This window comes from Kickxella alabastrina (genome assembly GCF_025024165.1).
Source record: "Kickxella alabastrina strain RSA 675 chromosome Unknown BX661scaffold_11, whole genome shotgun sequence".
Taxonomy (NCBI): domain Eukaryota; kingdom Fungi; phylum Kickxellomycota; class Kickxellomycetes; order Kickxellales; family Kickxellaceae; genus Kickxella; species Kickxella alabastrina.
In genome coordinates this window covers 404,554-430,989 of record NW_026251482.1, presented here as the reverse complement: position 1 = coordinate 430,989, position 26,436 = coordinate 404,554, and the positions used below count along the sequence as shown (strand labels likewise).

Below are 26,436 nucleotides of genomic sequence, written 5' to 3'. Positions count from 1 at the left end.
TATGTCGCGAAGCACAGGATCTGAAATTTGTTTGGTGTTGATCTGCTTCCCGACTCTGCTGGTCTTGGCAGACAGCAGACCCCACTTATCTTGCTGCTAGAATTCTGATTTCCTTGCTAATCGCTGTTGTATTTCTTTTTGTGTGGCCACCCTCCTTCGTAAGTTCCTTTATTGCTATTCAGCCACTTTCTTTACGTCAAGTGTGACGTCGACCAAATGTTTTAGCTGTCGGCTAAAGCGCTAAGATATATGGGATTTATACGCCGCCATAATAGTCATCACAATTAGCAGCATAGGCCGCACCAATGAACTATAGGCACTCAAACTTGGTCTCCTCGACGAACGTGTGCCTGTGCTTGTTGACGATTTGTTATTTGCGTTGTTCATGTTATTGCATGGTTTGTTTCCGGCGGTGAGGCAAAGGGCGATGAAGCATTCCTTAAAAAACCCTTGATTTGGATGGTTGCGATATTAAACCCCTCATTATCCAGCTCTTGTAAAAAAGATATACTGCGCGAGCTCATATGTGGCTGCTGTAACATGGTGGACGGTGACAACATGCTTGAACATAACTGGCAGAAAATAGGGACAATGCATTTTGCAGAGGCCAAGAAGAACCTCTATGCTAATGGGAATAAAAAATATATAAATATAAATATAAAAAGTTGAATGAGCTGATTTGAAAACAGAGTGAAAAATGTAATGTTGCTTCACGATTCTCAACCTCAACATCCACCTCCATATCTTCGGGCTGCGCAAGTTTCCATCCACATGCCGATTGATAGGGCAGAGATTGGATTGTGTGGGAGTAAATTAGGGGACATAATAATGACACCCGGATGTGCTCCCTATTTTTGCAACGTACACCCACGAGCGCGCATACGCGAAGACCACATCGACTTGCCAAGATACCGGTCTACTCGCAGAAGAACTAGTTCTTGCCAACGGAGTGCACAACTGGCAAAGTGCGCAACAAAGGGGACGAGGCACATATATAAGACGAGGCCGGCGCTGGTAGCACTTTAGAAACATTAGCAATAAAACTTTTATAAATTCATCCCCCCACTTTTCTAACACTACTACTGTTGTGCTCCATACACCCTCCTCTCATAACAATTTGAACCCCGAAATTTTGTATGGAATCGCTCTATGGAATTGTTCAATGGAAAATTCATTTTTTAATTCTGGGAATGATGAGAACCTTCATGTTTTAGGCGCTAAAACCAAATTATTTATCCATTTCCTCCAAAAAGAAGTATTTTTATTTTAGGCAGGCAAAAGAATGGAGAAATGAAGTATTCTTCACCCTACATTTTTCATTATATAACATCAATCCAGTCCGTCATTTTTTGTTTTTATATTTCTCTCACTGTCTCGTGCCAACAAAAAAAGACAACATTGATTCTCACGCCCATCCGATATTTTGTTTCTATACTTTCCCTTTTTTGCATAATTCCTGTCTTAAACTTTTTTAAACTCGTGCTGGATAAAGATCTTCAAACTTTTTTATTACAGGGCTATATTGATATTGGAAGTGGTCTTATTTTGTGACCCTTTTTTGAGCTTGTTTTGAACCAAGAGGTACACATCATTTTAGGCCCCTACATAATTACATTCCAAAAATCCATTCTCGTGAGTTTTTTATTTACGATTTTCGCTTCCCAGTCTCCATCTTTTTCGATTTTTTCATTACTTTTTTCCTCTTTTTATTCTCTCCCTCCTGTTATTCATTTTTTATTATTAATACCCTTTTCATTACTTTTTCTCTATTCACACGTCAATGGCCGCCAATGCATCGGCAATGGCTGTGCCACTTGCCAATACCAGCATTAGCGCCAGCACAGCCGTCATCACCAAAACAGCAAAATCTCCTGCGACTCCTACAACTCCAGCAACTCCCGCAACCCCATCAACTCCGACATCGCCATTTGCCGTTGCAGGCATGCGTATAGCGCCTTCGACAATCGCATCATCCAAGCACAACATCAGCATGTCCTCACTAAAGGATCACATATTGCGAAACTCCCTCCGGCTCCCATCACGCGTATACAGGCGAGTAGCTGAGTACTGCGACATGCGAACGCAGCGTCGACTAAGCCAAGTATCTCGCAGCTGGCGGGCCCTAGTATCGCCATTAATCTGGGAAACCATTTATATATACGACCACCACGACTGGACTTTGATGGCGGCCCATGTGCAGAAATATTACAGGAACTTTGTGAAGCATTTGCATTTTCATAGTAGGCATGGGAAGAGGGAGGTTCCGGAGTGGCTTGATTTGGCGTCGGAGGTGGCCATTATTGGGACGTGGTTGGAGGTGGAGTGGCCTGGTCTGGAGACTTTGTCTGTGAGGTTTCTTTATATGGCTGTGGATATCCGGATTATTGATTTGGCCCGGTATATGCCCAATTTGATGGCATTGTCTGTGGAGAACTCGTATCTGCCCTGGCGGGACGTCGCCAAGTGGGCATTGAGCGTGCCCGGGATGAATGACCTGTCGATATCGTACACAGACAAGCTGAGCGACGGCGATAAGCGGAGGTTCTCTCACCTTGTGGGCGACTACAACGTCCTGCAGGGCATCAAGGGGAACGGGTTCATGCGTATGCGTATGCAGTATCAGCCGGACGAACTGGGTGTTTTTTACTCGTCCTTTTGCGCACACAAACGATGCTAAAGAGCTGCGAATTGATCGAATTCCAGTGAAGCACATGGAGAGGCTGGCCGAGCAGCTCCTCTTCCCTTCGTCGCTTGAGACCCTTTGCTTGGGCATAGAAGCTGGAGACTCCTTGCCGCCACTCACATGTTTGACTCCCCGGGCCCTGCCTAACCTCTCGCGACTCATGCTGCGGTGCAACGCCAGTCCGCTTTCGCGCTGCGAGGTGGCGCTGGAGGAGTTTTTCAAACACGAATGGCTGCTGCTGCGCGGGCTCATTGTCTCTGTATTGACCAACGAGCAGTGCCGTCGCTTGTTAACGACGTGTCCAGGGCTCGAGGTGCTTATTGTGCAGCCTGATTCACCGGTTGAACACCAGATTAACAATTCTGGGTTGGAAGCGCTCCTCAAGGGAATGCGCAACCTGCATCGGCTCCACATTGTGCAGCAGATATCGCCGATTGGCGAAATGATCAGTGATAATTTTATCTGGAAGGCAACACACTACGAGCCGCCGAAAATGTTCAGTTTGCGCAAACACCGGAGATGGGATAATTGGGCGCCCAAGCTGGCCAGCAGTCCCTGGGTCTGCGCCGGACTGCATGATCTCAGTCTCTGCGGTGTGTATCTTACTTTCCGGCCTTGATACAGTTGCTCTCGACCTTGAGGCATTTGCATTCCCTCAAAGTGTGCATTCGCAGTGGCACTTCGGGCACAGTGGTTACAGCCCATATGTTTGAACCTTGGGGAAGACACAGTATGCTGAGGTACTTGACCATTGACGATATGCATGAAGCAGATTTGCCTAGGTTGCGCAAGTTGTGTGAGTATATGCCGTTTATACGCCACTGCCGCATTGTTGGTCAGATTCCCGTTTCTGCTGCTGTTACTTCTGCTTCGGCGGCAGCTACTGCTACAGCTACTGCTATGTCCTCTGCTGCTATTGGGGGCTCTCACGGTGGGTTCAATGCGGTCCAGATACAGCATATTCAGAAGCAGCAGCCGCGCACTGCATCCTTGTCAGATTCAGCTGTCAGTCTAAAGTAATAAAATGGAAAACCGGTGGGATATGGCGGGCGTCAAAGAATAATAAGAAATTCACTTCCCTCTATTTTGACCTTTGTGCAAAAAAAGAGCCACGAGCGTCCCTCAATTTTTAAATTTTCGCCAGCCCCATTTCTTCCCAGTTTTCAGTTCGCCCATTGTTCCGTATTTGCATCTTGTCACCACTGTAAACAGACAACTTTGTTCCTGACAGCAACACATACAATATCATGTTTCTGGCACACGCATTTATTAACTTATATACATACACACAAATCACTTTTTAAACACATCCAAACATAAATCGAAAGGGCAATGTCATGATCTGTTAATTGAATTAAAAATATAATATCGTCATAACGAGAAAAATTAAAAGAAAGCAGGCTTAAGCTGCGCTTTTCGATTCAGATAAACTCTGCTGGGCGCTCTCCGCGTCCGCCGGCCTTGTCAAACACAGCGCCGGCAACCGAGTAGGCCAGCTGGTCGCACTCGCCGCGCGTTGCAGCCTCGGCATACACGCGCACTGCGTCCTCCGTGCCCGAGGGACGAACAAACGAGCGACCCTTGGGGAACTTCGCCGTTAGCTCATCTACGACTTCCTGGAGTCCATGTGGCGAGGTAAGCGTCTGCTCGGCATTAGTAGTCTTGAAAATATTGCGGTCTTGACGACGACCTTGAGCAAGCGGCTGGGCAAATCCGTATACGACTCGTCCCACTGCGCCAGCGTCCATCCCTTGCAAATAAGGATAGCCTCAACAAGGAGCATGTCCGCCATGGCATCGCCCACAGACTCGTTAATCAGATCGCGCAGCGCCCACAGTCTCTCGACAGCCTCGGCCTGTGCGGGCGAAGCGGGGACAAACTCGCGCAGAGTATTGACAGCACTGGCGTTAAACAAAACCGTGCCGTGGCCGTTGGCCTCAAAGTAAACTCCAATGTTCATTTTCTCGGCCTCGTGGTGCAGGTACTTGACTCCAGTCATGGCAAAGACCGTGTGCAGCTTGAGCGTATCCTTGATGTACCTGGTGGAGCTACCGTTAGCGTACGCCGTCTGCACGACGCCGACGTCCAGGTCCTCAATCCCGGCCGTGGCCACAAGGTCGCGCAAGTACGTAGCAACCAACGTGGAGATCTTGTCCCCGTCGAGCAAGTGGAATGTGCCACACTCGTCAGAATAGTAGTAAAGAATGCGGTCAGCGTCGCCGTCAAAGGAACAGTAGCGGCCGCTGGGTGTCAGCATGATGCCCCTCGGCTGATGCTGGTTGGACTTTACATAGTCAGCGCCGCAGTCAATATTCAGCTTACCCAACGTCTCCGTGTCCGTGTTGCGCACATCAATGTTGAAGTATGGCGAGTTAATGGCCTCGGCCAGCTTGCGTACCTGTGGTGCACCAACGCCATTGGCGGCGTCGATGTACAGCGTCGACGGCAGCGGCTTGCCCTCGACTAGGCGGAGGAACGCCTGGCCGTACTTTCTGTAGTAGCCGGCCTCGTTTGCCTCGCCATACTCCGCCGGCGAGCCCTTGGTGTTCAGGCAGCGCACAAAAAAATGCAGCTGCGGGGTGGTGACAATGCCGTAGTTAGTTGCATCGACGTCCATCGCGGCCAGGCCGTCCTGCAACGCAGAAAGCAGCAGCGGGCCACTGGGACGCGTGTCACGCGCATACGCCACCTTGGGCGTCACTGAAAGGTCGATTCCCTCGGCCTCAGCAATCTCCGACAGGATCTCGACCACCTGGGCGTCCGTGCTTGCGTTGGCTATCTCCGTGCAGTAGCCCTCCCACGACTGCTGCAGCATCTCGCCCATTGGATCAACAAGCTTGACTCCATTGTCACGCTCGTGGTTGTGCGACGCCGTAATCATTATGCCGATAACGCGGCCCTGCTTGCTCTGCGAGCGCAGTGCTGCGAGAAGTCCACAGCGAAACACCGTTGACTCGAGCGTCTCGCCGATGGTGCGGAACCCAGCAGTGCCGTAGGCAAACGTGATATCCGCGGGCTTGGGGTGCTTGGCCGAGTACTCGGCGACCTTTGCAAAAGAGGAGGTCATGGCTAGCTTTGTAGAAATTGAATGGGGCTGTTGGAGATAAGAAAAAGAAAAAGAAAATTTAACAATAGTAAAAAATGCAATAAAACTCGATAATGAGGAAAAGAGAGGGACACAAAGCGGTGAGGGCGTTTCATATCATTTTTGGAGAGTGCGATGATGGGACTGTGGGCAACCACGCATACACGTGCCTTGCCCAGCCAGCAGGTGCCAGCGCGCATTGAGACTGGGAAGAACAACAGCAGGCTAAATTTAGACTATCCTAGCTTGGCTCGACCGCAAAATAAAGGCGTGTCGTGTGCAAAAAAAAATCGCACGTGTGCTTTGATGTTTTTTGTGATGACGGTATTGCTTGAATGATGGATCGTCCGCCTCCCCCTGATCCTTGAGAGTTAAAGCACTTTTGTTCCTTTTTACAGGCACAGCTGAACAGGATTTGATGCTGTGTGAAAAGGAGCTTGCATTTGAATTTGAATTTCACTTATTCAAAGCTTGTTATTTTTATTTTTATTTTTCTGGGCCGCACTAATTCAACGGCCATCTACAATCACCCATTCACGCTCACGCTCACATTAGTCTTTTTTAATTTCATTTGTACACTACAACCGCGAGCAGCTGAGCACCACCCTTTTCCCGCCCCACAAAAATGCACAATGCATTCGAAATTCGCGCGGTTCTGAAGCAGCTTCCCGTGCGTATCGAGTCGGCTGCAGCGTACAGCGACCGGCTACTGTTAGGCACAGCAAACGGCGCGCTTTTGGTGTACCGAGTGGCCGAGCCCGTCAGCGACAAGCAGCAGCCACAGGTCACGCTGTTGGAAACCAAAAAAGCATTTGCGCGGCGGTCGATAGAGCACCTGAACGTGATTAAAGAAGCAGGAGTGCTTGTATGCCTGGCCGACGGGCTGGTCACCTTATACGACCTGCACTCGCTGAGCAATGCAACACCCCTGAGCAACACAAAGGGCGCCAGCATTGTAGCCGTGCACACGGCGGTGGACCACATTGACGGAATCCCGACGCTGGTATCGAAGCTAGCCGTGCACGCTAAACGCAAAGTTGTGGTGCTCGAGTGGCGCGACGCGGAATTTTACAAGTCTTTTGAGTACTCGGCCGCTGACAAAATAACCGCCATGCAGTTTGCCTCGCTCAATTTGCTGACGCTAGCCACGGCGCGCGAGTTTTTGACACTCCATCTGCCGCGAGGTCAGTGGGAGATTTGTTTCCGGCTGACGCCGCCAGTCTGCGCACGGTTGCAGGATTGGGCCTCGCTGGCATCCAGGGCGCCAACGCGGGCGGCGGTGGGAGAAATGGCGGCGGCAATGTTGATTTGGCAGCAAATGGCGCGGCGCAGCCAGCGGTGACACAGGCACCGACAAGCTCCGGTGGCGGGAATAGCGGTGGCGGGATGTGGGGCTCGTGGGCAATTGGGCTGTCTGGATCAACAACCGAGCTGAAGACGACATTGCGCGCATGCCCAGCGAAAAGCTGCTCTTGTGCCACGAAACCATCGGCGTGTTTATAAATTCGGCCGGGAAACTGTGCTACCGCGAGTACACAGAGCCCATGATATTTGCGCGAGTGCCGACCCGGATTACTTACACGTCGTCGTACGCCATTGCAATATCTCTTGAAGGCAGCGCAGCCCCTATGGGAACGGTGGCGGGTGGCATGCAGAACCAGTCGGATTCTAAATTCAACGTTGAGGTGCGCAACATTGCCACTCAAGCCCTGGTCCAGTCGCTATATTTGGCCGAGGAGGCGCCCACAAATATAATCAACGGCTCCGGTGGAAAACAGGTCTGGGCCATTGGCCCGCACACCGTATGGAGACTGATGCCCGTTCCTATTGAGCAGCAGGTCGAGGACGTGCTCAGCGCTGGGCAGTATGACGAGGCGCTATCTCTGGTTGCCCAATCCGACAGCATTCTCGAGTCGGAGAAGGAGGAGCTCACACTCAAGATCCGCTGGCTGCGAGCGCGCTGGCTGTTCCGCGACCAGGCCAAGTACGAGGAGGCTTTGAATGAGTTCACTGATTTGGGCGCAACGCCAACAGAGGCCATTGCGATGTGCCCTGCACGCATCGCCGGCGAGCTGGCTGAGGACGAAGATAGCGACAATGAGTCTCAAAGCGGCGACGATCAGGACGACAGCGACAGCGAAAACAATGACGCGAGTTCTAAAGATGACCAAGCACCGGCCATTGCTGTCTCAGGTGATGCCCGTAAAAGTACATCTGCAACAGCCCAGGCATCCGACACTGAGAGACATCAGAAACAAATAAAGCCCAAACAGGTTATTTGGAAGGAGGCGATGTACGCATTGATGCGCTACCTCACCGAGCACCGACGATGGCTGCAGAAGGCAATCGCGGACAGTCAGCGCGATCGCGAGTATGTTGTCCGTGTACTGGGGCAGGACGATGGCGACGAGGAGGTTAGCGAAAACTTGAGAGGCTTGATTCAGCCCAGCGGAGATAACGACTCGCTGTTCCATGTGAGACTTGAGCGCCTGGCCTTCACCTTGGAGCGAATGAAAATACCTGTTGCCGCGATGGCACAGGTGGTTGACACCACGCTGCTGAAGGTGTACCTGGAGTGCAGTCCCGGACTGATTGGCCCCCTCCTGCGTGTGAAGAATCATTGCGACGTCGAGCAAAGCGAGGGTCTGCTTTTGGAGCACAAGCGCTACGCCGAGCTGGTCGATCTGTATCACGGCAAGGGACTTTTCCGCAATGCGCTCCAGCTGCTGCAAAGACTGGGCAAAACGCTAGAACACGGCTCCTTGCATGGGACCTATGCCATTGTTCGCTACTTGCTGAGGCTGCCAGCGGACCAGTTTGAGCTGGTACTGGAGTACGCCAGATGGCCTTTACAAGTTGGGATGTCTCGCGAGCAGTCTACGAGGACACATGCTGGCAGCGACAGTGATTCTGCAATGGATGCTGAGGACTGGCCGTCGTCGTCGTCCATTGTGTCTATGGTGTTTGCCGATGACCGGCCTGCTGCCGAGGCCTTCCCACGGTCTCGCGTGTCGGCTTTTTTGAGGCAGATGTCGTCTGGGCTAGTCGTTCAGTACTTGAACTATGTCTTTGAGATGTGGTCAGATCAGACAGCTGTGTTGCACGACGACATGGTGGCCGCATACCTCGACATGCTTGCCAGCTCGCACAGCGAGGCGCTTGTCAAGAGCGAGTCGCCCGCAGCTGTGGCTATTGGTGCTGCCGAATCGAGATTTGATCTTCGGCTTAGTCTGCAGCAGTTTCTTCGGGCGAGCAAGTACTATTCTCCCGAGAGAGCTCTGGCGCGACTCCCGGACAACGAGTTGTTTGAGGAGCGCGCGTTGGTACTTGGAAGGCTTGGGCGCCACGAGCACGCGCTCTGCCTGCTGGTATTTAGCGTGGCAAACTTGCCGCTGGCCGAGCAATATTGCGTGGAGAATGTCGAAGGAAACGTTGGTGTTTTTGTACTGCTGCTGGGGATACTTGTCGCCGCGCCACCACCGGATCTTGTGGACAGCGAGGCCGCGCTTATACGCTCTGGTAGTCTTTTTGTTTGCGAAAGTGATCTGCACGAGTCTCCGGACCAGGTCGAGGTTGTTCGCCAGCAAATGCATCGGCAGTTTGCCGGCCATTTGCTTTCGGCGCACCACCAAAACATACCCGCCGCCGACGCCTTGCGCATTCTTCCTCTAGATATGGAGTTCACGCCCGATATTTTAGAATATTTGCGCAGCCAGCTGTGCACGCTGGATCAGGACATGCGATCGAGCAATTTGGTGCAGAATCTTCGGATCGGCGAAGATCAACAGGTCAGAAGGCAGGTGCGTAGGCTGCAATCGAGCTTTGTCGTCGTGTCGGACATGAGGACTTGCCCGCACTGCCTCAAACGGATTGGCGCAGGCACCGCGTTTGCTGTTATCCCCCCGCAAGCGGGCATCAAGGGTGCGGGCCCTTCTGTTGTCCACTACTCCTGTTGGCAGCGGCACAAGTCTGCCGGCATGTGTGCAACTGGTGGCCACGATGACGAAGACAATGGCGATGGTAGCAGCGTGTTCAGTTCCGACGAGCCCGCAACGCCAGATGCCGATGACACGACCAAAACGTCCTCGACACCTGGCTTTGTGATCAAATGGGCCTAGAAAACACCCCGGTAATGATTTGGTTTCAAAGGCTTGGCCAATTTCACATATATCAAAGGCATGCGTGTTTGTTTTCAATCCGCGCTGCAATTATATTATTCACTGGGAAGACGCGGGGGATTCTTATTATTTTTAATGTAAATTATTTTTTACTGGTTAGCATTATGTGCGGGGATATACATGCTTTAAAAATATGTTGAAAATATTGGCTTCAGACGAGAGGCCATGCTTGGCCAAGACCTTCCTGCAAGAAGTCGATTAAATGGTGTTTCATTGCTCACCCAATGTCATTTGGATATATCGTGGCTATTTACAAATAGCAACCAGTGCTTATTTCAAATCCGACATTTATAAGTAGCCTGGTGCGCCGCGCTCTGACCACAAACCCAGAAAAAAACTTTATACTACACTTCATCGCCATTTACCCCTTTATTCTTCTATAAACAACATATCGCTTGATATACACAAAATTTCCATCATGCAGATCGCCGTCATCACCACTCTTGTCCTTGCTGCTGCCAGCACCGCCTTCGCTGCCGACAACAACCAACCCGGCCAGCAGCCCGGCCAGCCCGCTCAGCAGCCCGCTCAGCAGCCCGCTCAGAAGCCTGCTCAGCAGCCCGCCCAGTCCCCCAAGGGTAAAGGTGGCGTGAGCAACGCCGCGGCCCCTGCCCCCGCTCCCGATGCCCGTACCGTCACTGTCACCACAACTGTTAACAAGAGCAGTGCCGGCGCCAACCAGGCCTCCTTTGCCGCCGCCGCCCTTGCTGGCGCCCTCGTCTTTGCCTCTTACATGTAAATAAGAGCCAATAATATTTTAAGACCTGACCAAATATTTTAAATAAAATTTTTATCGTCTCTAAAGTTAACACTTCATGTATTCACTCGAGCTGAAAGAATAACCAAACATGTATACTATTGACATTTCCGCGTCTTTATTGTCAGTTTGAGGTTCAAAAGCTTGGCTGTATGCCGTAAATCTCGATAGTTGCAAGTTCAAAGCAAAACAAAACAAATCGAATAAATTATTCATTATTTTGCGTATTTTTGCCATTTTGCTACTGCCATTTCCCTTTCTATTTTTCCCCGCAGTATTTATCTTTTTTATATTTCTCACCGTTTTCTGGCATCTTTTTTTCAGCACCAATTTTCAATGGCTCTTTGTTTTTTCATCTTTTGTTCTACTCGGCCTGTATTTTATTTTATATTTTATTGATATTGGCATTTTTATTATTTGCAACCCAAACACACGTTTTTGTAACTTATTGATTGATAAGACTTTAAAAATGCGCACTCCTACTTTTTGGGAAGCAATTACCACGATGGCACTGCTAGTGGTGGCATCGAGCTATACTTCTACGGTCGATGCACGGAATCAATGTGTGAACCGCTCAGGACTGGGCATGGCTCGCCGGGCAGCAACGAATTCTGCGGCGACAGCAAACCGCTGCTAGGTAAGAAATCATAAAGCACGAAAAATACATTTACAGATATAATACGCTGGCCATATGTCATTATTTTTAAAATGCCACCAATACTAAGCTTATAATTGCATTTCGCATTGTTGTAGTTCCCAGGCTGGCCAAACGACTCGGTGTTGATGTGGAGAAGGGCGAGATTGCGATTAAAAATGTTATCATAGTCCTGGTTGTTTTAGCTGTTGGCTCAGCATACGTTCTTTCGCTGAACTAAGCACTTGGATTATATGACAATTATTGCCGCAAATATGCATTAAAATATTGTTTTTTATTTTTGTTACTTATGTTTGATTATATTTTAATTATACAAGGTTTGGACTTGACTGGGCTAATCTGGGCCTTGTGGTGCGTTTTTCACAATCATTGAAAGGGTGGTTGACATTCGAATGCAAATTTCTATAAGGAATAGTATGGCTGCGTATACCAATTTAATTTGGGATTCATGAGATAAGTGATATTCGAGGCAGACTTTATTCGACAAAATTGCGACTTTGATTTCATTTGGGCTAGATTGTTAAATTAACCGCCGAAAGGCTCTAAATAGAAACTAGACCCAGCGTGTTTAGCCTAGCTCCACAACATTGTATTATTTAATTTCGAGACCTTGAAATGAACAAATAAAGTTCTTGTATTTTCCAAGCTGAGACTGCGCAAGAAGTTGCAGACTCTGCTCAGAATAACTATAAAATACCATCTGGCGGTCACAACTAAAAACGCTAAATATCATATTTATCCTCAACCTCTTTTTTTGCACCCAACCAGCAATTCAAACACAATTTAAAATGTTCGCCTCCAAGATCTCCGCCATTATTGCGTTCACTGCCGTCGCTGCTTATGCCGCTGATGTTGCTGATGTTGCTGATGTTGTCAAGCCCGCCGCGTCCATTGCTGTCGCTCCTGTTGTTGCTGCCCCCGGCGTTGCCGCTGCACCTATTGCCGCTGCTAGCAACAACAGCGCCGCTCGTGTTTCTGCTATCCAGCACGACCGTGTATACGCAACAGTTACTGTGCCTAACGTCGTTCAGCCCGCCCTATTATCGGTGCCCAAACCACCGTTGTCCAGAATGCTGGTACTAACACCGTCACGGTCTCTTCGGCCAACAGTGGTGCCTCCGTCCTCAGCAACCTCGGCCTGAGCGCTGTCGCCCTGTCGGCACGTTCGTTGGCGCTTCATACTTCTAAGTATGTTCGCCTTTGATCATTGCTCGTCTTATTCACGGAACTCCCTTGTTTTAAGCGGCATATCATTGTCTACACCATCCTTCCACTGTTAACATCCTTTTTCTAAATACACGATTCCTAATATACATGCGTTACTTTCACAAGATATTTATCTTTTTGGGAAAAAAAGATTTTTATTGTAAAACGGGGATGATGTCTATATTATTATTGTTACATGTAATTAGTAAATATGGAAAATAAATGGTCAAGCAGTCGATAAAATGTGGTTTCGGCTGCGTTTTCAGAACGCTTGGATGCTCTAGATGCAAATGGGTTGTTTGCAATGTGGATAGGGCCCTGGTACTCCTTCATGACCTCGGAGATCGGTTTACCCTTGGCCTCGGGCATGATGAAGACGGCAAACAAAAACGTTATCAGGTTTGTCACGGCAAACGGCAAAAACAGATACGGGCCAAGTGCCTTGTCGAGGATGGGGAAGATAAAGCTGACAATGAATAGCGTCAGACTGTTTATGGACGTAGCCAGGCCGCTGATGCTGCCCAACACGCTGTATGGGAGAAGCTCGGACGCAGATAGGTACGGAATAAAACCAGCGCCGCACTGGAACACTAGATTGAAAAAGTACATGAACGTGGCCACCATCGGGCCAATGTCAAGCTTGCTGCCGACAACAATAAACACAGAGCAAATGGCGGTTGCCAGCGAGCTGCAAATTAGCACGGTGCGTCTGCCGATCTTGTCCAGTATAAACATGCCGATAATGACGGCCACTGCGCCGATGCCGCCGATGCCCAGGGTCAGCAGTTGTGCGATGGTCGGGATTTTCTTTATCTCCTCCTCTGTCAGATGGAAAGTAGTGCTGAGGATCTCGGTGGAATAGAACATGACTCCCTTGGCGCCGCTCCACTGCTGCGACATCATGAGGAATAGGACGCTAAATACAAGATGGCGCAGGTCAATCTCTGTCTTTCCCGTGAGAATCTGCCACGCGCTGGGCTTTGGCATAGCAGCGCTTTCCCTGCTAGACTCAAGCATGGCAGTGAGCTCGTTGAACTCGAGCGTAATGTCGAGATTTGCGCGCAGCTTCTGGAGTGCCGCCCGGGACTCGTCTGTGCGATCCTTGATAGCGAGAAACTTTGGCGACTCTGGGATGAAAAATAACAGGCCTGTCTGCACAATGGCCAGCACCGCGCTGATCGAGAACAGAATGCGCCATAGCGGTGCTGTCGACAAGCCAATGGACACGATCTGGGAAAGGAACAGGCCAATGAGAATCATAAGTTGCTGGAAGCCGCCGAGGAAACCGCGCGTCCTGGTGGTAGCGACCTCGCTGTTGTACGTGGAGACCAAGTTTGCGGCCACGCCGCATCCAATTCCAGAGACAAACCGTCCGATAGCCAATTGGGCGATAGATGTGGCCGTGCATGTCAGCAGTGCGCCGGCGACAAAAAACACGTTATTGAACATCAGTGTGCGCTTGCGCCCAAATCTGTCAGCAATCTGACCAGAGAACATGGAGCCAGCCCACGCGCCCAGCGCTGTGAGACCAACAACCAGACCCCAGAGCGTGCTGCTCATGGGTATGCAGCTCGGGAACCCGTTGCTCCATGTCTCGGGGCCGCCAGAGCATTTTTCAATGACCTGTGATGGAATGTTGACGCTGCCAATGACCCAGCCGTAGTTGATTGACGAAAGAGCAGCCACCATGGCAGACAGCAGCAAGGGTTTGTTTAAGGGCGAGTTGCGCGAATCATTGTGCGGAACCCCTGTCTCGCTAATATCTGCGCTCATAAATTTGTCCTTCTCTTCATTGTCTGTGGAGCTCGTGGCGTTGAAGCTGGGAATGCTGCTGTCCGCATTTCTGCTAGGGTTCTGGTACACAGAGCGCGGTGGTGCTGGGAATTGCAATTCCTGGGTTGAGTCTAGCTGTGGCGCCGTACGACCAGCGGCGATGGCCTGGTCCATTAAAGAGTGGGTATGTGGAAAACGAATGCTTAAAATAAAGGTGTTGGCGGAAATATTGCAAAGCGGAAATACAATAAAATATGTAAGATAAAGTGCGGCAATGAAGGAAACAGAGAGGGGGAGAGAAATACCTTTGGATTATAAAGAAAACTGGGTGGGAGAGTGTAGTTTTTTTAGGACAGTCGATTTTTTCATTGTCGCACGCACGCAACTTTGTAGTATACAAAAAAGTAGGGATCGGGTGGTGTGGGCTCGCCAGAGATTTTCTGCCTGTCAATCGGCAGTGCTTTTGGCAATGTCTCCCCACATTCAAATACCATGTGCACGGGCGAGTGGTTCCTCAATATATATTTTCGCAAAGTAATAGAACTTTGCATTCCGATTATCCACCGATCCGTATACCCAGTCGACACGAATAATAATTTGTCAATTTTCCTCAAGAAAAAGACAAAGTAAAACCTGCTGATGCAAAAATTTCACTATTAAATTACGCTAGATGGTGATCGCCGGTCTATGTGGTATTGGGCAATCAAAAAACTAAAGAAAATCCCTAGACGTCGGGTTTTGTTTTATGTTGCTAATCTTCTATACAATTGCAATTAAGCTGCTTTAGCAAATTAGCAAAATACGTCATAGTGCACCCGGCCGGATACTCAGATACACGCTGTACACATATATACTCTAAGTTTTGTTTTATTTTATTTTATATCTTGATCATGTGTGCTGGTGTATTGTCCAAAGAAACGTATGCAGTAGCATACGTTGCGCCTCAAGGCTGAAAAAGATAAGCAAAACAGAAGAACAAAACAATACGGTGTGTAATGGACAATTAGCTAAATGAGCAGACGGGGCAATTTATGTGATGCGACAGCAATAATGCGCGCCATATACTGGCTCCGAGCATTGTCGAGCAAACAGATATAGTGAGTATATGTCGGCTATCTAAAGAAAAAGCTCATATCTAGTGCAGATACTTTAAAAGTCTCTCCAAAAAAGTATGGTTATCGGAGATCCAGAGCAGTGGTGTTTTTCCTCTAGGCCAAATCCAACGTTTTCTCCGCCAAAAAGTAGTTTCCTAATTTTGTATACCTGACAATCACTCGCTCGCGCGTCACTTTGCGTTTTATCAGATCTGCCTGCTGTAACGGACATATTCGCTTGCCAGATCAAGGAAATTAATTTGATTATTATCGAATTTTGTGATTTCGCGAGTCGGCTTGGAAGTAGCAGCGAGCCGTAATGAGCTGGACGGCTCCATCCCAGAAACCAAAAAAAGCAAGCAGTCTGCACAATGGCCCATGCTGTTTCTTGATACCATATGGACGCACTATTTGCTAAAGAAAATTTTGAGCGCGGATTTGAAGATTGACTGGGTTTTTGGGACGGTGTCTTTTTTTCCTATACCCCCTGCAAGTAATTTTTTTTGGCTGAATGCAAGAAAAAATTGAACGCTCGCAAGCAGACCAATTTTAACTACGTTCACCCCCTTTTCGGCGATAGCATTTTCATCGTTGTGGAGAATAAGCTATTCAAAGGAGAAATTATTTTACACTAAATTTAGTGCGTTAGCGCGCTGCTTGCGGTGTTACTTTATCCTTGAAACCCGTTAGAAGGATAAAAATTGCGTTATTATCAGGGGATTTTGTCTCACTGCCAGTCACGCATCTCGGCACTTGATAATAACAGATAGCAAGGACGCCTTTGTCTGCGCATGAGGCCGCTGATCCCGAGTGATTGCTGCAAGCGCTTGTGAAAAAAATGTTTGCCCGCTCAGTATACCATTGGGGCTTTATCGATTTCAGAAACGCACACAGAAATGCGAGATTCACTGACCTTTGCGGACTTTTCTTATTATTTTTTTCAAGCTATTCTGTGTGAAGAAGAGGAAACGGAGACGGAGACAGAAAAATAAGAATCACCATGTCTTTTTCGTGGTATTATCAATGCACATGTGCCTAAGCGGCAAGCACCTGCAGCTTGTATCCTGGTGTCTTCTCATCCTTGTTGTCAAAAATGTAGCAGGGCGCAATATCGCTTATGTGCGCCAAGGGCAAGGTTAAAAATACTCAAGATAACGAGACCAATGCCAAACACACACAAAAGTAAATTTTTTGAGTCACTGTGAACTTGAACCAACGCACAGCACGCTCCCACGGTTAACAAAAAACACTGCTGGTAATAACCCGTTTGGGGCGAGCGGGATTCAGTCCGAATGCTCACACCCCACAGAATTTTATTGTGGTAAATCCTGCTGGTACCTTTCCGCATTGGGCATAAAATGATTGGTCAGGAGTGATTCTTCGTGGCGTTATCGGCTGTGCCCACAAAAATATCGACTTTTTCTCTTCATCTTGCACTCTTTCTCCCCCAACAAGCGATTATGCGAAGAGAACATGGGTGTGAGCAATGCAGAGAACGCGTAAAAATTAGAAATGAAAACTCAAGTTTACCAGTAAAATGGCCAAGACAACACAAATTTTTTGTTGATTTTGCTGAGCCCCTCCTTAAGAAAAATGCGCGCCGCCCAACAGTCAACAAAAAAAATGACTGTTAGCAAGAGAAAATAGCAGTAATTTTTTCATCCCACCGTTTGGACGGAGAGGAGCTAGGAACAGCCGCGCGGATATAAAAACCCCTGACACTCGCCGCTCGCCACCCTCTGTCCAGAACCTCTTTTCTTTAACTTTTGTTACCAAAACTCTTTTCTCTTTCTTTCTCTTTCTCTTGTCCATTTTTCTCTAAAATTATTTACGGCACACGTCCTTCTTGACCACTCGGTTATCCTAATTAAACTAACACATTTGTAACACTCAATAATGAGCTCTGACGGCGAGACCTTCCTTTTCACATCCGAGTCTGTCGGTGAGGGCCACCCCGACAAGATCTGCGACCAGATTTCCGACGCCATCCTCGATGCGTGCCTGTCCCAGGACCCGTACTCCAAGGTTGCTTGCGAGACGGCGGCCAAGACCGGTATGATCATGGTTTTCGGTGAGATTACCACCAAGGCCGTCCTGGACTACCAGAAGATCATCCGCAACACCATCAAGGATATCGGCTACGACAGCTCCGACAAGGGCTTTGACTACAAGACCTGCAATGTGCTGGTTGCCATCGAGCAGCAGTCCCCCGATATCTACCAGGGCCTTGTGCAGAACGGTGACGCTCTCGAGAACGTCGGTGCCGGTGACCAGGGTATCATGTTCGGCTATGCCTCGGACGAGACCCCTGAGTACATGCCCATCACCCTCGTCCTGTCGCACAAGCTGAACCAGCGGATGGCCGACCTCCGGCGTTCGGGCGAGCTCTCGTGGCTGCGCCCCGACTCTAAGACCCAGGTCACCATTGAATACCGCAAGGACAACGGCGCCCTGGTCCCCGTGCGCGTGGACACCGTCGTCGTCTCGGTGCAGCACGCCCCCGAGGTCGATAACGAGACCCTCCGCCGCGAGCTGCGCGAGAAGGTTGTCAACCACGTCATCCCCGCTCACCTCATGGACGAGCGCACCATCTACCACTTGCAGCCCTCGGGCCGCTTCATCATCGGTGGTCCCCAGGGTGACGCCGGTCTGACTGGCCGCAAGATCATCGTCGATACATACGGTGGCGGTCACCACGGTGGAGGCTGCTTCAGCGGCAAGGACTACACCAAGGTTGATCGCTCGGCTGCCTACGCCGCCCGCTACGTTGCCAAGTCGTTGGTCGCTGCCAAGCTTGCCCGCCGTGTCACTGTCCAGTTCTCGTACGCCATCGGTGTTGCCGAGCCCCTGTCCGTCTACGTCGACACCTACGGCACTAGCTCCAAGACTGATGCTGAGCTCGTTGCCATTATCCGCAAGAACTTTGATCTGCGTCCCGGAGCCATTGCCAAGGAGCTCGATCTGTTCCAGCCTATCTACCTGAAGACCGCGTGCTACGGTCACTTTGGCCGCGACATCTTCACCTGGGAGAAGCCCAAGGCGCTCAAGTTCTAGATAATTTTTTCTTTGTCGCTACACCCCTCCGTGCAGAAGCAGCTAGTTTTTTTTAATTTTTTTACTCTGAAAAATACACGCATAAAATGTAAACAACAACATCAGGTCAAAAGCGCCAGTGACAAGCAGGCCGCAATAATAGTAACAACGGGTGATAAAGATCATATTAGTTTTAATTTTTTTAAATAAAATACGTAATTAAAATCAGGCTAAAAATGGATGCAGGAAGAGGGTGGATTACTCAGCGTGTGACTCGTCGGACGGCGACCATGCACTGCCCAGACGAAGGACGCTCATGCGTTTCCACCAGGCACCAGCGCCACGCCGTTGCTGCCGCCGGCACTGATAGTGGCAGCAGCAGGCTTGTTTGTCGGTGATACGGAGCTGACTTGGCGGCCGTCGCCCATGCCTACGGCAACCGTGGCCGAGCGCGTGCGGCGAGTATGCATTGGCGGCGACTGCGGGCGCGGCATGGACGATGTGTGTAGCGGGTTGGCGCGCAGGGTGTTTGGGGAATTGGCGGAATAAACACACTGGTGATGCCATCGCCAGAGCCAGGCTCGGCAAAAGTGGCAGTACTCATGGACGGCCGCGACGATGTCGATGTGCGGGTGGGCATCGAGGAGAACATCGTTGGGTGCGTGATGTGGTTGACTGGTGGTGGTGGCGGGGTCAAGCAAGCTGGTGCCACAGAGGCGAATGTGGTCAGGGGCCTCTGCTTGGCATCGTAGTCGCGCGACAGCACGGCCTCCAGGCCATCGGAGCTCGTGAGGATGCGGCCGAGAATTTTGTTGACGTACAGCGAGAGCGCCTTGTTTTCCTCGCTGAGATGGCGGCGCTCATACTTGGTTTTGCGCAGGTCCTCCTTCAGCTGCGTGTTCTGCTCCTCCAACTCCGACACGCGCGCATAGATGCTGCGGGAGCCACCGCAGTTGTTTTCGCCGTTGTTGCTGTCCAGGTCCAGCGCCTGGTCAAGCTCGGAGGCGAGGTCAAGGCCGTTTCCGGAGGTGGCCAGGGGAAGTTCATCTGAGATATAGCTGCTGTCGAGCTCCGCTGCCTTGCCAGCGTTGGGCGAAGATCCGGCGGATCTGCCAGCAGTATTATTGCTGCTCGCGCGGCTCTCCAGGCTGGGCCGCGCGTTATTGAACGAGAACCCGCCCTTCATCGTGCTCATCTGCAGGAGCACCTGGTAGGACTCGTTGTCCTCGCGCAGGGACTCGTTCAGCTCGCTCAGCTGCTTGACCGTGTGCTCCAGGCCCTCAGCCTTGCGCTGGACGACTTCGACGTGCGCCAATGCCTGCTGCACCTCCATGTGCATGCCTGCGGCCTGGTCCGACGCTAGGAGCGCGCGGCTCTCGGCCTCCCGCACCTTGCGCGTCAACAGCCGTACCTGCATCTGCAGCTGCTCTGTCTGATCCGGCTGGTTCTCGCCCGAGCCGCCCAATGCAGCAGCAGTGGTGGCGGCAGCGGCAGCGGCGGCAATGGAGTTTTCGCGAGCCAGGGTGCGAGCGGCCGTCAGCGGCGACGACATGTTGAGGTCAGGCATATCATGGGCGTACATGGAGAGGGATCGCGAATGCGAGGGCACTGGTGGCGGCTGCGCAGCCGACACTGTCTGCCTCCTCTGCTGGTGGCCCGAGGCCCTGCGCTTGGCAGCCGCCAGCTCCCCGGCAAGCTCTGTCTCGCGCCGCTGCCAGCCCTCGCGCTCCTTCTCTAGGGCCTTGGTCTTTGTGTCGAGGTTTTTTTCCAGCGCCGCCGCTGTGCGTTGTGAGCGGTCGAGCTTTGTGCGCATGGCAGCTAATTCTGATTCGCCAGCGAAGAACTGCGCCTCGAGGCGGCTGTGCGTCTTGTTGAGGATTTCGAACTCATCGAGTGTGTGTTGGTGCTCTTTTTCTAAGCGCTCAGTGGTTTTTTGTGAGCGGCGGATGGTCTCGCGGAGCTGGGAGGTTGTTGTTTCGAGGTCGTAGATGCGAGCAACCTGCTCTTGGTTGTAGAAGATGTGTTCGCTACTGGTTGTAGACATGACTATTACTATTAGAATAAAATAAAAAATATCTATTATGAGGATGTATTGAAAGATGCTAAAACCGATGCTAGACGAAAGGGAATAGTAACAGGAATAAATGCAAATAGTCTTCTTTTTATTTTTTGTCCTTTTTTCGTGCAAAAGTTTAAAAAAGAAATAGTGCAAATAATGCAAGAGAGTGAGTGGAGATGGGAAGGTAAGAAAAAAGGGAGGTGGGTGGGAGAGAGAGGGAAATGAGGTGAGCGCGTGGATGAACTGAGCAATTTACAATTGTAAATCTCTCTTTTTTTCTGAAGAAAAAACAAACAATGAAGGTTTAATTGTGCGAGAAATCGCCTTCATCGGACCTTGATGGTACAATCTTCTATTCATCGCATGTGTAAACCCAGAACATGTTTTCATCTCTTGTTTTTTTTTTAGTGGAGACTGAAAAATGGGGATGAAAGCATGAGGCCAATGTGTCAAAAAGAGAATAAATGTTGTGGAGATGCGGGCCCGACACCTTGGATATGATGTTCTAGATGAATATACATATATCTGTGCAATTTAAACAGAGGTGTATTGATGAAATGTCTAATGCCCTTAATATAAATTTCTATTAATTTTGAAAATAATCAGGTTGTTTATTAGTTGTATTTTTTTACTTGCATTTTCTTTGTATAGTAAAAACACCGGTTTTGAAATGACAATAGGCGAGAGAAACCATACTCATCCCTGGGTTTTCTTTTCTTTTTCTTATATATTTAGGTTTTTGAGGTGCAGTGTTTTTACTGTAATTTCTGCCAGAATCGATTTAAAAAGATGAATCGTCGCTACTGTTCTGGCCTTGGAACATATTGTTAAATAAATTTTAATTGTTTTTTAATGCAGAGACCCAGCGGACCTGGTATATCCCCTCCCCCTCCATTCCCAACAAATTGATTATAAAAAGTTTAAGGATAGTAAATATTGTTTTGTGTTATTTTCCAAATATCGGAATGTGTATTCGCCGATGAGGCTCCGCTTTGCAGTCACAAGAGAGGAGGGGGGAGGGAAGGGCGGATAGATGTAGGAGATTCTTGGGATTATATTACAAATTTTCTCTTACTAAAAAAAACAGCAAAAAAAAATTAGCGTGCAGTTTTTTTTTTTTTGCTGTTGCCCTTTGAAATAGCACCCCTTTTTTTCTTCTGTATTTGAATTTCTTGGCATTTTTTTGATGCCTTGCCGCTTCAATATTTAAGATGATGGATGTAGCCGCCCTCTCCAAGTAAAGGGGCCTAGACAATTAAAATTTTTTACTATCATCCTCAGCTTGCTTACTTTATTATTCTCTTTCTTCCAACTTTTACTGCTATAATGCATGCTTAACAGTGTTATATTCATCCTGCTACTTCTTTTACAGCCACTCAGGCTACAATACAAGACCACCGCCACCACTACTGCTTCCATTATCACCCGCGCCTACAACAATATCGTCAGTCCGGGAACAATAACAACAACAATATCAACAACAACAATAACAACAATAATAATCAGCAGAATGACCAGCGAAGCAGCAAACGCAGTGACACCAGTCCTCCAGAAACCCCCTCTCCTATCCCGCTCTCCATCCACCGCCGCACCAACAGTAAAGACGGAAACGAGCGACGAGCAGAAACCCGCATGGAGTCCCTTGAAGCAGAGCAAATCCTATGCATCAATGCTCCGGTTCTGGGGCAAAACCATCGAGAGCAAGCTTGAGCACGCAGCGGAAATCAAACTCCTCTCGCAGGGCGGCATTGAAATAACCGGCGCAGACAGCGAGCCCCAAGAAATAGCCTCGGGCAAGATCCCGGGCCAGCTTCTAGACGTAGAAATCGACTCCTCCGGCAACTACATCCACACACTGGCGATCAAGAAGAAGCAGCTGGGAAATGTGGCGAACAATAATCTGGTGATCACGCACGGGTACTTTACCGGACTGGGGTTCTTTTTCCGCAACTACGCGGAGCTCAGCAAGGTCGATAACTGGGATGTCTACTCGATCGACTGGCTTGGGATGGGCCGCAGCTCAAGGCCAGAGTATCTCGGGGAGCGCTCAGGGTCGGAGGATCAGCGGGTGGCTTGCGCCGAGCGGTTCTTTGTGAGTCGCTCGAGGAGTGGCGCAAGCGGATGGGCTGGAGACCATGACCCTGTGGGGCACAGTTTCGGCGGCTACATGAGCGCCCTGTATGCGATGAAGTACCCGGAGCGCGTCGAGAAGCTCATTCTGATCTCGCCTATTGGCGTTCCGGAGCCGCCAGCAGGCTACGATGAGGTGGTTAGGAGGGGCGTGGGCCCGTGCGTAATCAGCGCGCGCCGTCGCCGTCAGACGCACAGCTTGAGCAGCAGGCGAAGGAGGCGAAGGAGCCCGGGATGATGTTCGTATTGATGTTCGGCTGGCAACGCGGCTGTGGGACAGCAACTACACGCCGCAGTGGGTGGTGCGCTTGGCTGGGCCCTTCGGCCAACGCATCATCAACTGGTACATTGGGCGGTTCACCTGGCTCAACAACGAGCAGCGCGTGGACCTGGCGGCTTATGCGCATCAGATTTCGGTGCTCCGCGGAAGCTCGGAGACTGCGCTCGGGGATATTTTGAAGCCTGGGGCGTTTGCTCGCAAGCCGCTGGTGCAGAGATTTGCGGATCAGATCAAGGTGCCGACAGTATTCATGTATGGCATGAGGGATTGGGTCGACTATACGGGCGGCGAGGATGTATTGAAGCGCATTGGCGGGCGCGTGGCCGGCAGTGTGCACCGCGTGGCCGAGGCTGGGCATAATCTGCATATGGAGAACCCGGCAGGCTTTAACAGTGTGCTTGTGGAGGAGATGAAGAAGGGAGGGGGCCAGCTGAGACAAACCCTACCTCTATACTGTAATGCGGGGGAAGGAATGGGCAGGTAGAACAAAGTACGCGTGGCTGGAGTAGTAGTAGATAAAAAAAGTTTTGCGCCCCTTATTTTGTAACAACATCACCCTTTTATTTGATTTATTTGATTTTCCACACCCCGGTATGCAAGTGATTCAACGCAAGTACCCGTTTGTGGCATGCGGACATTTGATGCATAGAATAAGGGTGAGAAACAAGGGCGGTGGAAAAAAAAACACCGCACTTGCCTGTATTAGAAACATCTCTGAAGAAGAAAAAAAACACGACACTACACTACACAACTTAACGCAATGCAAACCCTGCGTATAATTTGTTTTTATAATTTATTTTTTGGGTTGATTGGCGGAGAACAAATAGAAAAGTTTTTTATTTTATTTTTCCTTGTCCGCTTTTCATTTTATATTTTCTTTCAATTTTATTAGTAATATATTTGGGCCTTTCTTGTTTACTATTTATTTTTTCCTTGTACGATCCGCAATATCGCGTAAAACCCCTTACATTCAGGATCTACAGTTAGTCAAGTGGTCCCGTCCGGTCCGGTCCAGGCATCAGTGACAGAGCATTTTTTATTTAGTTTAGTTTCGAGTGAGGAAGGAGTGCAAAGCAATCAGGCAATCAGGCATCGGGCTATCGGGCTATCAACTATTAGGCTACCAAGCTACCAAGCTATCAGGCCATCAAGCTGCCAAGCTACCAAGCTACCAAGCTATCAGGCTATCAAGCTATCAAGCTATCCACTCAAGCAAAAATGGCAAAGCTTTCGGTGTCATCGGCCACGCGGCACTTTCTAGCCGACACGTACCTGGGGTTCGTGTTCTGGACGGTGCTGACTTCGCTAGGCATGTGCATCTGGTACTTCCCGCTCTGGCACATGGGCATCTCCGGCTACGAAGCGGCGCTGTTCTCCGACATGGCGCCAGCCATCTAGGCCTTGGGTGCATTCATGGGCTGCTGCGGCGACACCGCTGGGTGGCAGCGCTTTTGGGGCTCTCGGGCATCTTCGCGTACGCCCTGAGCAGCCCCGCATGGCGGCTGCTGGCGGTGGCAGTGGGCACGGCGGGGGTGACGCTTTGGTGGGCGGCGGCGCTGCACGAGGACGCGGTGCCGACCGGGCGCATGGAGCGTGCGGCGATGGCGTGGGAGGCCGGGCTGGTGGCCAGCGTCGCCGTGCGCATGTGGTTCCAGACGAGCAACCCGGCGTGGGCCACGATGAACGCGCTGAACGGCGGGTGGAACCGCACGGCGCTGGTCCTGGGGCTGCTGGCCGTCGCCGACGTCGCCACGCGCCGGCCGGACAGCGCGGCCGAGGCTGCGGCGGCCAAGAAGGGCGACCTGCGAGTGGCCGCCGGCCGCGTGCGCGCCGCCTGGGTGCCGGCAGCGCTGGGGCTGGGCGCCCTGCTGTTCGCCCTGCACTCGCTGTTCTCGGACTCGGCCATCGTCCCGCGCTGGGCATGGGCCGGGTACCCGCACACGGGCCCGGCGCCGGTGCCCTGGGGTGCGCTCGTCATCGGCGCGCTGGGCTGCGGGTTCGCGCTCGGCCACCGGGCGCGGCTGACCACCAGCCTGCTGTGGTGGGCGCTGGGCAGCTGTGGCGCCGCGGCCGTGACGCTGTGCGACGGCTGGGCCGGGTTCTGCGGCGGGCTGCTGCTGGCCGTGTATGTGGCGTCCGTCAGCCGCGCCGTGCTGCGGGTGCAGGCGCGGTGCCCGGCCGGCCGCACGTTCGCCGTGGCGCTGCTGTGGTACAACGCGCTGGTGCTGGGCCACGTCTGGGTGGTCGCGTACGAGTTTGTGCCGGGCGGCCCGCTGCTGCGCGAGCGCACGTGGGCGGTGATGGCCGCGATGATGCTGGCGCTGCTGGCGGGCGCGCGCGCAGCTGCCGCCGGGGCGCCGGCGCCGGCGGCGTCCGCGTCCGCGGTGTTCGGGGCAGACCGCAGGCGGCACCGGCGCGCGCTCCTGGCGTGCGTCGGCGCCGGCGCGCTGGCCATGGCGTGGCGGCTGCCGGCGGCCACGCAGGCGCCGGTGCCGCATGCCGCCGAGCAGCGGGCGCTGACCGTGGGCATCTGGACCGTGCACTTCGACCTGGACAACGACATGTGGCTGGCGTCCGACCGCATTCTCGCGGCCGTGCGCGACCTGCAGGTGGACGTTATGGGGTTCCTCGAGTCGGACACCGAGCGCATCATCATGGGCGGGCGCGACTGGACGCAGCGCGTCAGCGAGCAGCTGGGCTTCTACGTGGACTACGGGCCGGCGCCGCGCAAGCACACGTGGGGGTGTGCGATGATGTCCAAGTTCCGCATCGTCAAGTCGACGCACCACCTGCTGCCGTCGCCCGACGGCGAGCTGGCGTGCGCCATCCACGCGACGCTGGACGTGTACGGGCGGCCGGTCGACGTCGTCGTGTCGCACAACGGCCAGGAGGAGAACGCGCTGGACCGCCGGCTGCAGACCACCGAGCTGGCACGCATCATGCGCGAGTCGCCCAACCCGGTGGTTTTCGCCGGCTACGTGGTCACCAGCCCGCACGCCGAGAACTACCGCATTCTGTACGAGCAGGGCCACATCCACGACGTCGACCCGACCGACGACGACCGCTGGTGCCAGTACATTGGCTTCCGCGGGCTCAAGCGCACGGGCTACGCGCGCGTGTCGCGCGGCACCATCACGGACACCGAGATCCAGGTGGCCAAGTTCGTCGTGCCGCCGCTGCCGCAAGGCGGCGCCGCGCCAGCCTGGGCGCCCAGCTACGCGCGCGTCAGCGAGTCGGCGTACGCGCCCGAGCTGCGCTTCCCGGCCATGTTCCGCGGCGAGGGCGTGCGCGGGCACTTCTACCACGTGTTCAAGGAGCCGCGGTACTACGGCTGACCGTGCAGATTGGATTAGATTAGATTAGCATTGCGAAAAACAAATAAACTGCAGGCCGAAAAAGGCCGCCCCTCGCTTCTAGTCCATCTCGCGCGGCGTGCCGAACAGCGAGCACTCGGCGTCGGCGCGCATCGACCCGACGGCGATGTTGGACCGGCGGCGGCGCTG

General features: G+C 51.6%; 8 protein-coding genes across 8 annotated transcripts; 6 read left to right on the top strand and 2 right to left on the bottom strand.

Annotated features, from left to right (window-relative positions):
* The first annotated feature begins 1,551 nt into the window (after positions 1-1,551).
* On the top strand, positions 1,552-3,992 carry BX661DRAFT_182619 (uncharacterized protein). The gene is made up of 3 exons (XM_051536022.1): positions 1,552-2,636; positions 2,680-3,278; positions 3,308-3,992. The coding sequence occupies exons 1-3, from the start codon at positions 1,781-1,783 to the stop codon at positions 3,701-3,703; spliced, it is 1,851 nt and encodes a 616-aa protein (XP_051391725.1). The 5' UTR covers positions 1,552-1,780; the 3' UTR covers positions 3,704-3,992.
* Positions 3,993-10,290: 6,298 nt separating this feature from the next.
* On the top strand, positions 10,291-10,713 carry BX661DRAFT_182616 (uncharacterized protein). The gene has a single exon (XM_051536021.1). It carries the CDS (start codon positions 10,365-10,367, stop codon positions 10,683-10,685), a length of 321 nt encoding a protein of 106 aa, XP_051391724.1. The 5' UTR covers positions 10,291-10,364; the 3' UTR covers positions 10,686-10,713.
* A 1,391-nt stretch (positions 10,714-12,104) lies between these two features.
* On the top strand, positions 12,105-12,786 carry BX661DRAFT_182615 (uncharacterized protein; the record flags this gene model as incomplete). The annotated part of the gene is made up of 3 exons (XM_051536020.1): positions 12,105-12,404; positions 12,428-12,513; positions 12,771-12,786. Exons 1-3 carry the CDS (start codon positions 12,147-12,149, stop codon positions 12,784-12,786), a joined length of 360 nt encoding a protein of 119 aa, XP_051391723.1. The 5' UTR covers positions 12,105-12,146.
* Positions 12,757-14,337, bottom strand: BX661DRAFT_143329 (general substrate transporter; the record flags this gene model as incomplete). Its single annotated transcript, XM_051533003.1, has 1 exon — positions 12,757-14,337. The coding sequence occupies one exon, from the start codon at positions 14,335-14,337 to the stop codon at positions 12,757-12,759; it is 1,581 nt and encodes a 526-aa protein (XP_051391722.1).
* Positions 14,338-17,131: 2,794 nt separating this feature from the next.
* Positions 17,132-18,579, top strand: BX661DRAFT_205448 (S-adenosylmethionine synthase). The gene has a single exon (XM_051538596.1). It carries the CDS (start codon positions 17,328-17,330, stop codon positions 18,483-18,485), a length of 1,158 nt encoding a protein of 385 aa, XP_051391721.1. The 5' UTR covers positions 17,132-17,327; the 3' UTR covers positions 18,486-18,579.
* On the bottom strand, positions 18,579-20,847 carry BX661DRAFT_182612 (uncharacterized protein). Its single transcript, XM_051536019.1, has 2 exons — positions 19,018-20,847; positions 18,579-18,943 (listed from the first exon to the last, which is right to left on the bottom strand). Exons 1-2 carry the CDS (start codon positions 20,506-20,508, stop codon positions 18,779-18,781), a joined length of 1,656 nt encoding a protein of 551 aa, XP_051391720.1. The 5' UTR covers positions 20,509-20,847; the 3' UTR covers positions 18,579-18,778.
* Positions 20,848-21,692: 845 nt separating this feature from the next.
* On the top strand, positions 21,693-23,746 carry BX661DRAFT_182611 (Alpha/Beta hydrolase protein). Its single transcript, XM_051536018.1, is given in 3 exon segments — positions 21,693-22,812; positions 22,934-23,327; positions 23,340-23,746. 3 exon segments carry the CDS (start codon positions 21,854-21,856, stop codon positions 23,415-23,417), a joined length of 1,431 nt encoding a protein of 476 aa, XP_051391719.1. The 5' UTR covers positions 21,693-21,853; the 3' UTR covers positions 23,418-23,746.
* Positions 23,747-24,151: 405 nt separating this feature from the next.
* On the top strand, positions 24,152-26,268 carry BX661DRAFT_193884 (uncharacterized protein; the record flags this gene model as incomplete). The annotated part of the gene is given in 3 exon segments (XM_051537823.1): positions 24,152-24,303; positions 24,324-25,527; positions 25,543-26,268. 3 exon segments carry the CDS (start codon positions 24,152-24,154, stop codon positions 26,266-26,268), a joined length of 2,082 nt encoding a protein of 693 aa, XP_051391718.1.
* Between the last annotated feature and the right edge of the window lie 168 nt (positions 26,269-26,436).

What these genes read in the sequence shown, in the direction of transcription:
- BX661DRAFT_182619 (XM_051536022.1), top strand. Translation starts at nt 1,781, where the DNA reads ATGGCCGCCAATGCATCGGCAATGGCTGTGCCACTTGCCAATACCAGC. An exon ending in GTATCAGCCGGACGAACTGG is followed by an intron (nt 2,637 to 2,679) that starts GTGTTTTTTACT and finishes ACGATGCTAAAG; the next exon opens with AGCTGCGAATTGATCGAATT. An exon ending in ATGATCTCAGTCTCTGCGGT is followed by an intron (nt 3,279 to 3,307) that starts GTGTATCTTACT and finishes GCCTTGATACAG; the next exon opens with TTGCTCTCGACCTTGAGGCA.
- BX661DRAFT_182616 (XM_051536021.1), top strand. Translation starts at nt 10,365, where the DNA reads ATGCAGATCGCCGTCATCACCACTCTTGTCCTTGCTGCTGCCAGCACC.
- BX661DRAFT_205448 (XM_051538596.1), top strand. Translation starts at nt 17,328, where the DNA reads ATGAGCTCTGACGGCGAGACCTTCCTTTTCACATCCGAGTCTGTCGGT.
- BX661DRAFT_182612 (XM_051536019.1), bottom strand. Translation starts at nt 20,508, where the DNA reads ATGTCTACAACCAGTAGCGAACACATCTTCTACAACCAAGAGCAGGTT. An exon ending in CTGGCGATGGCATCACCAGT is followed by an intron (nt 18,944 to 19,017) that starts GTGTTTATTCCG and finishes CCGCGCCCGCAG; the next exon opens with TCGCCGCCAATGCATACTCG.
- BX661DRAFT_182611 (XM_051536018.1), top strand. Translation starts at nt 21,854, where the DNA reads ATGCTTAACAGTGTTATATTCATCCTGCTACTTCTTTTACAGCCACTC. An exon ending in GTTAGGAGGGGCGTGGGCCC is followed by an intron (nt 22,813 to 22,933) that starts GTGCGTAATCAG and finishes GCTGTGGGACAG; the next exon opens with CAACTACACGCCGCAGTGGG.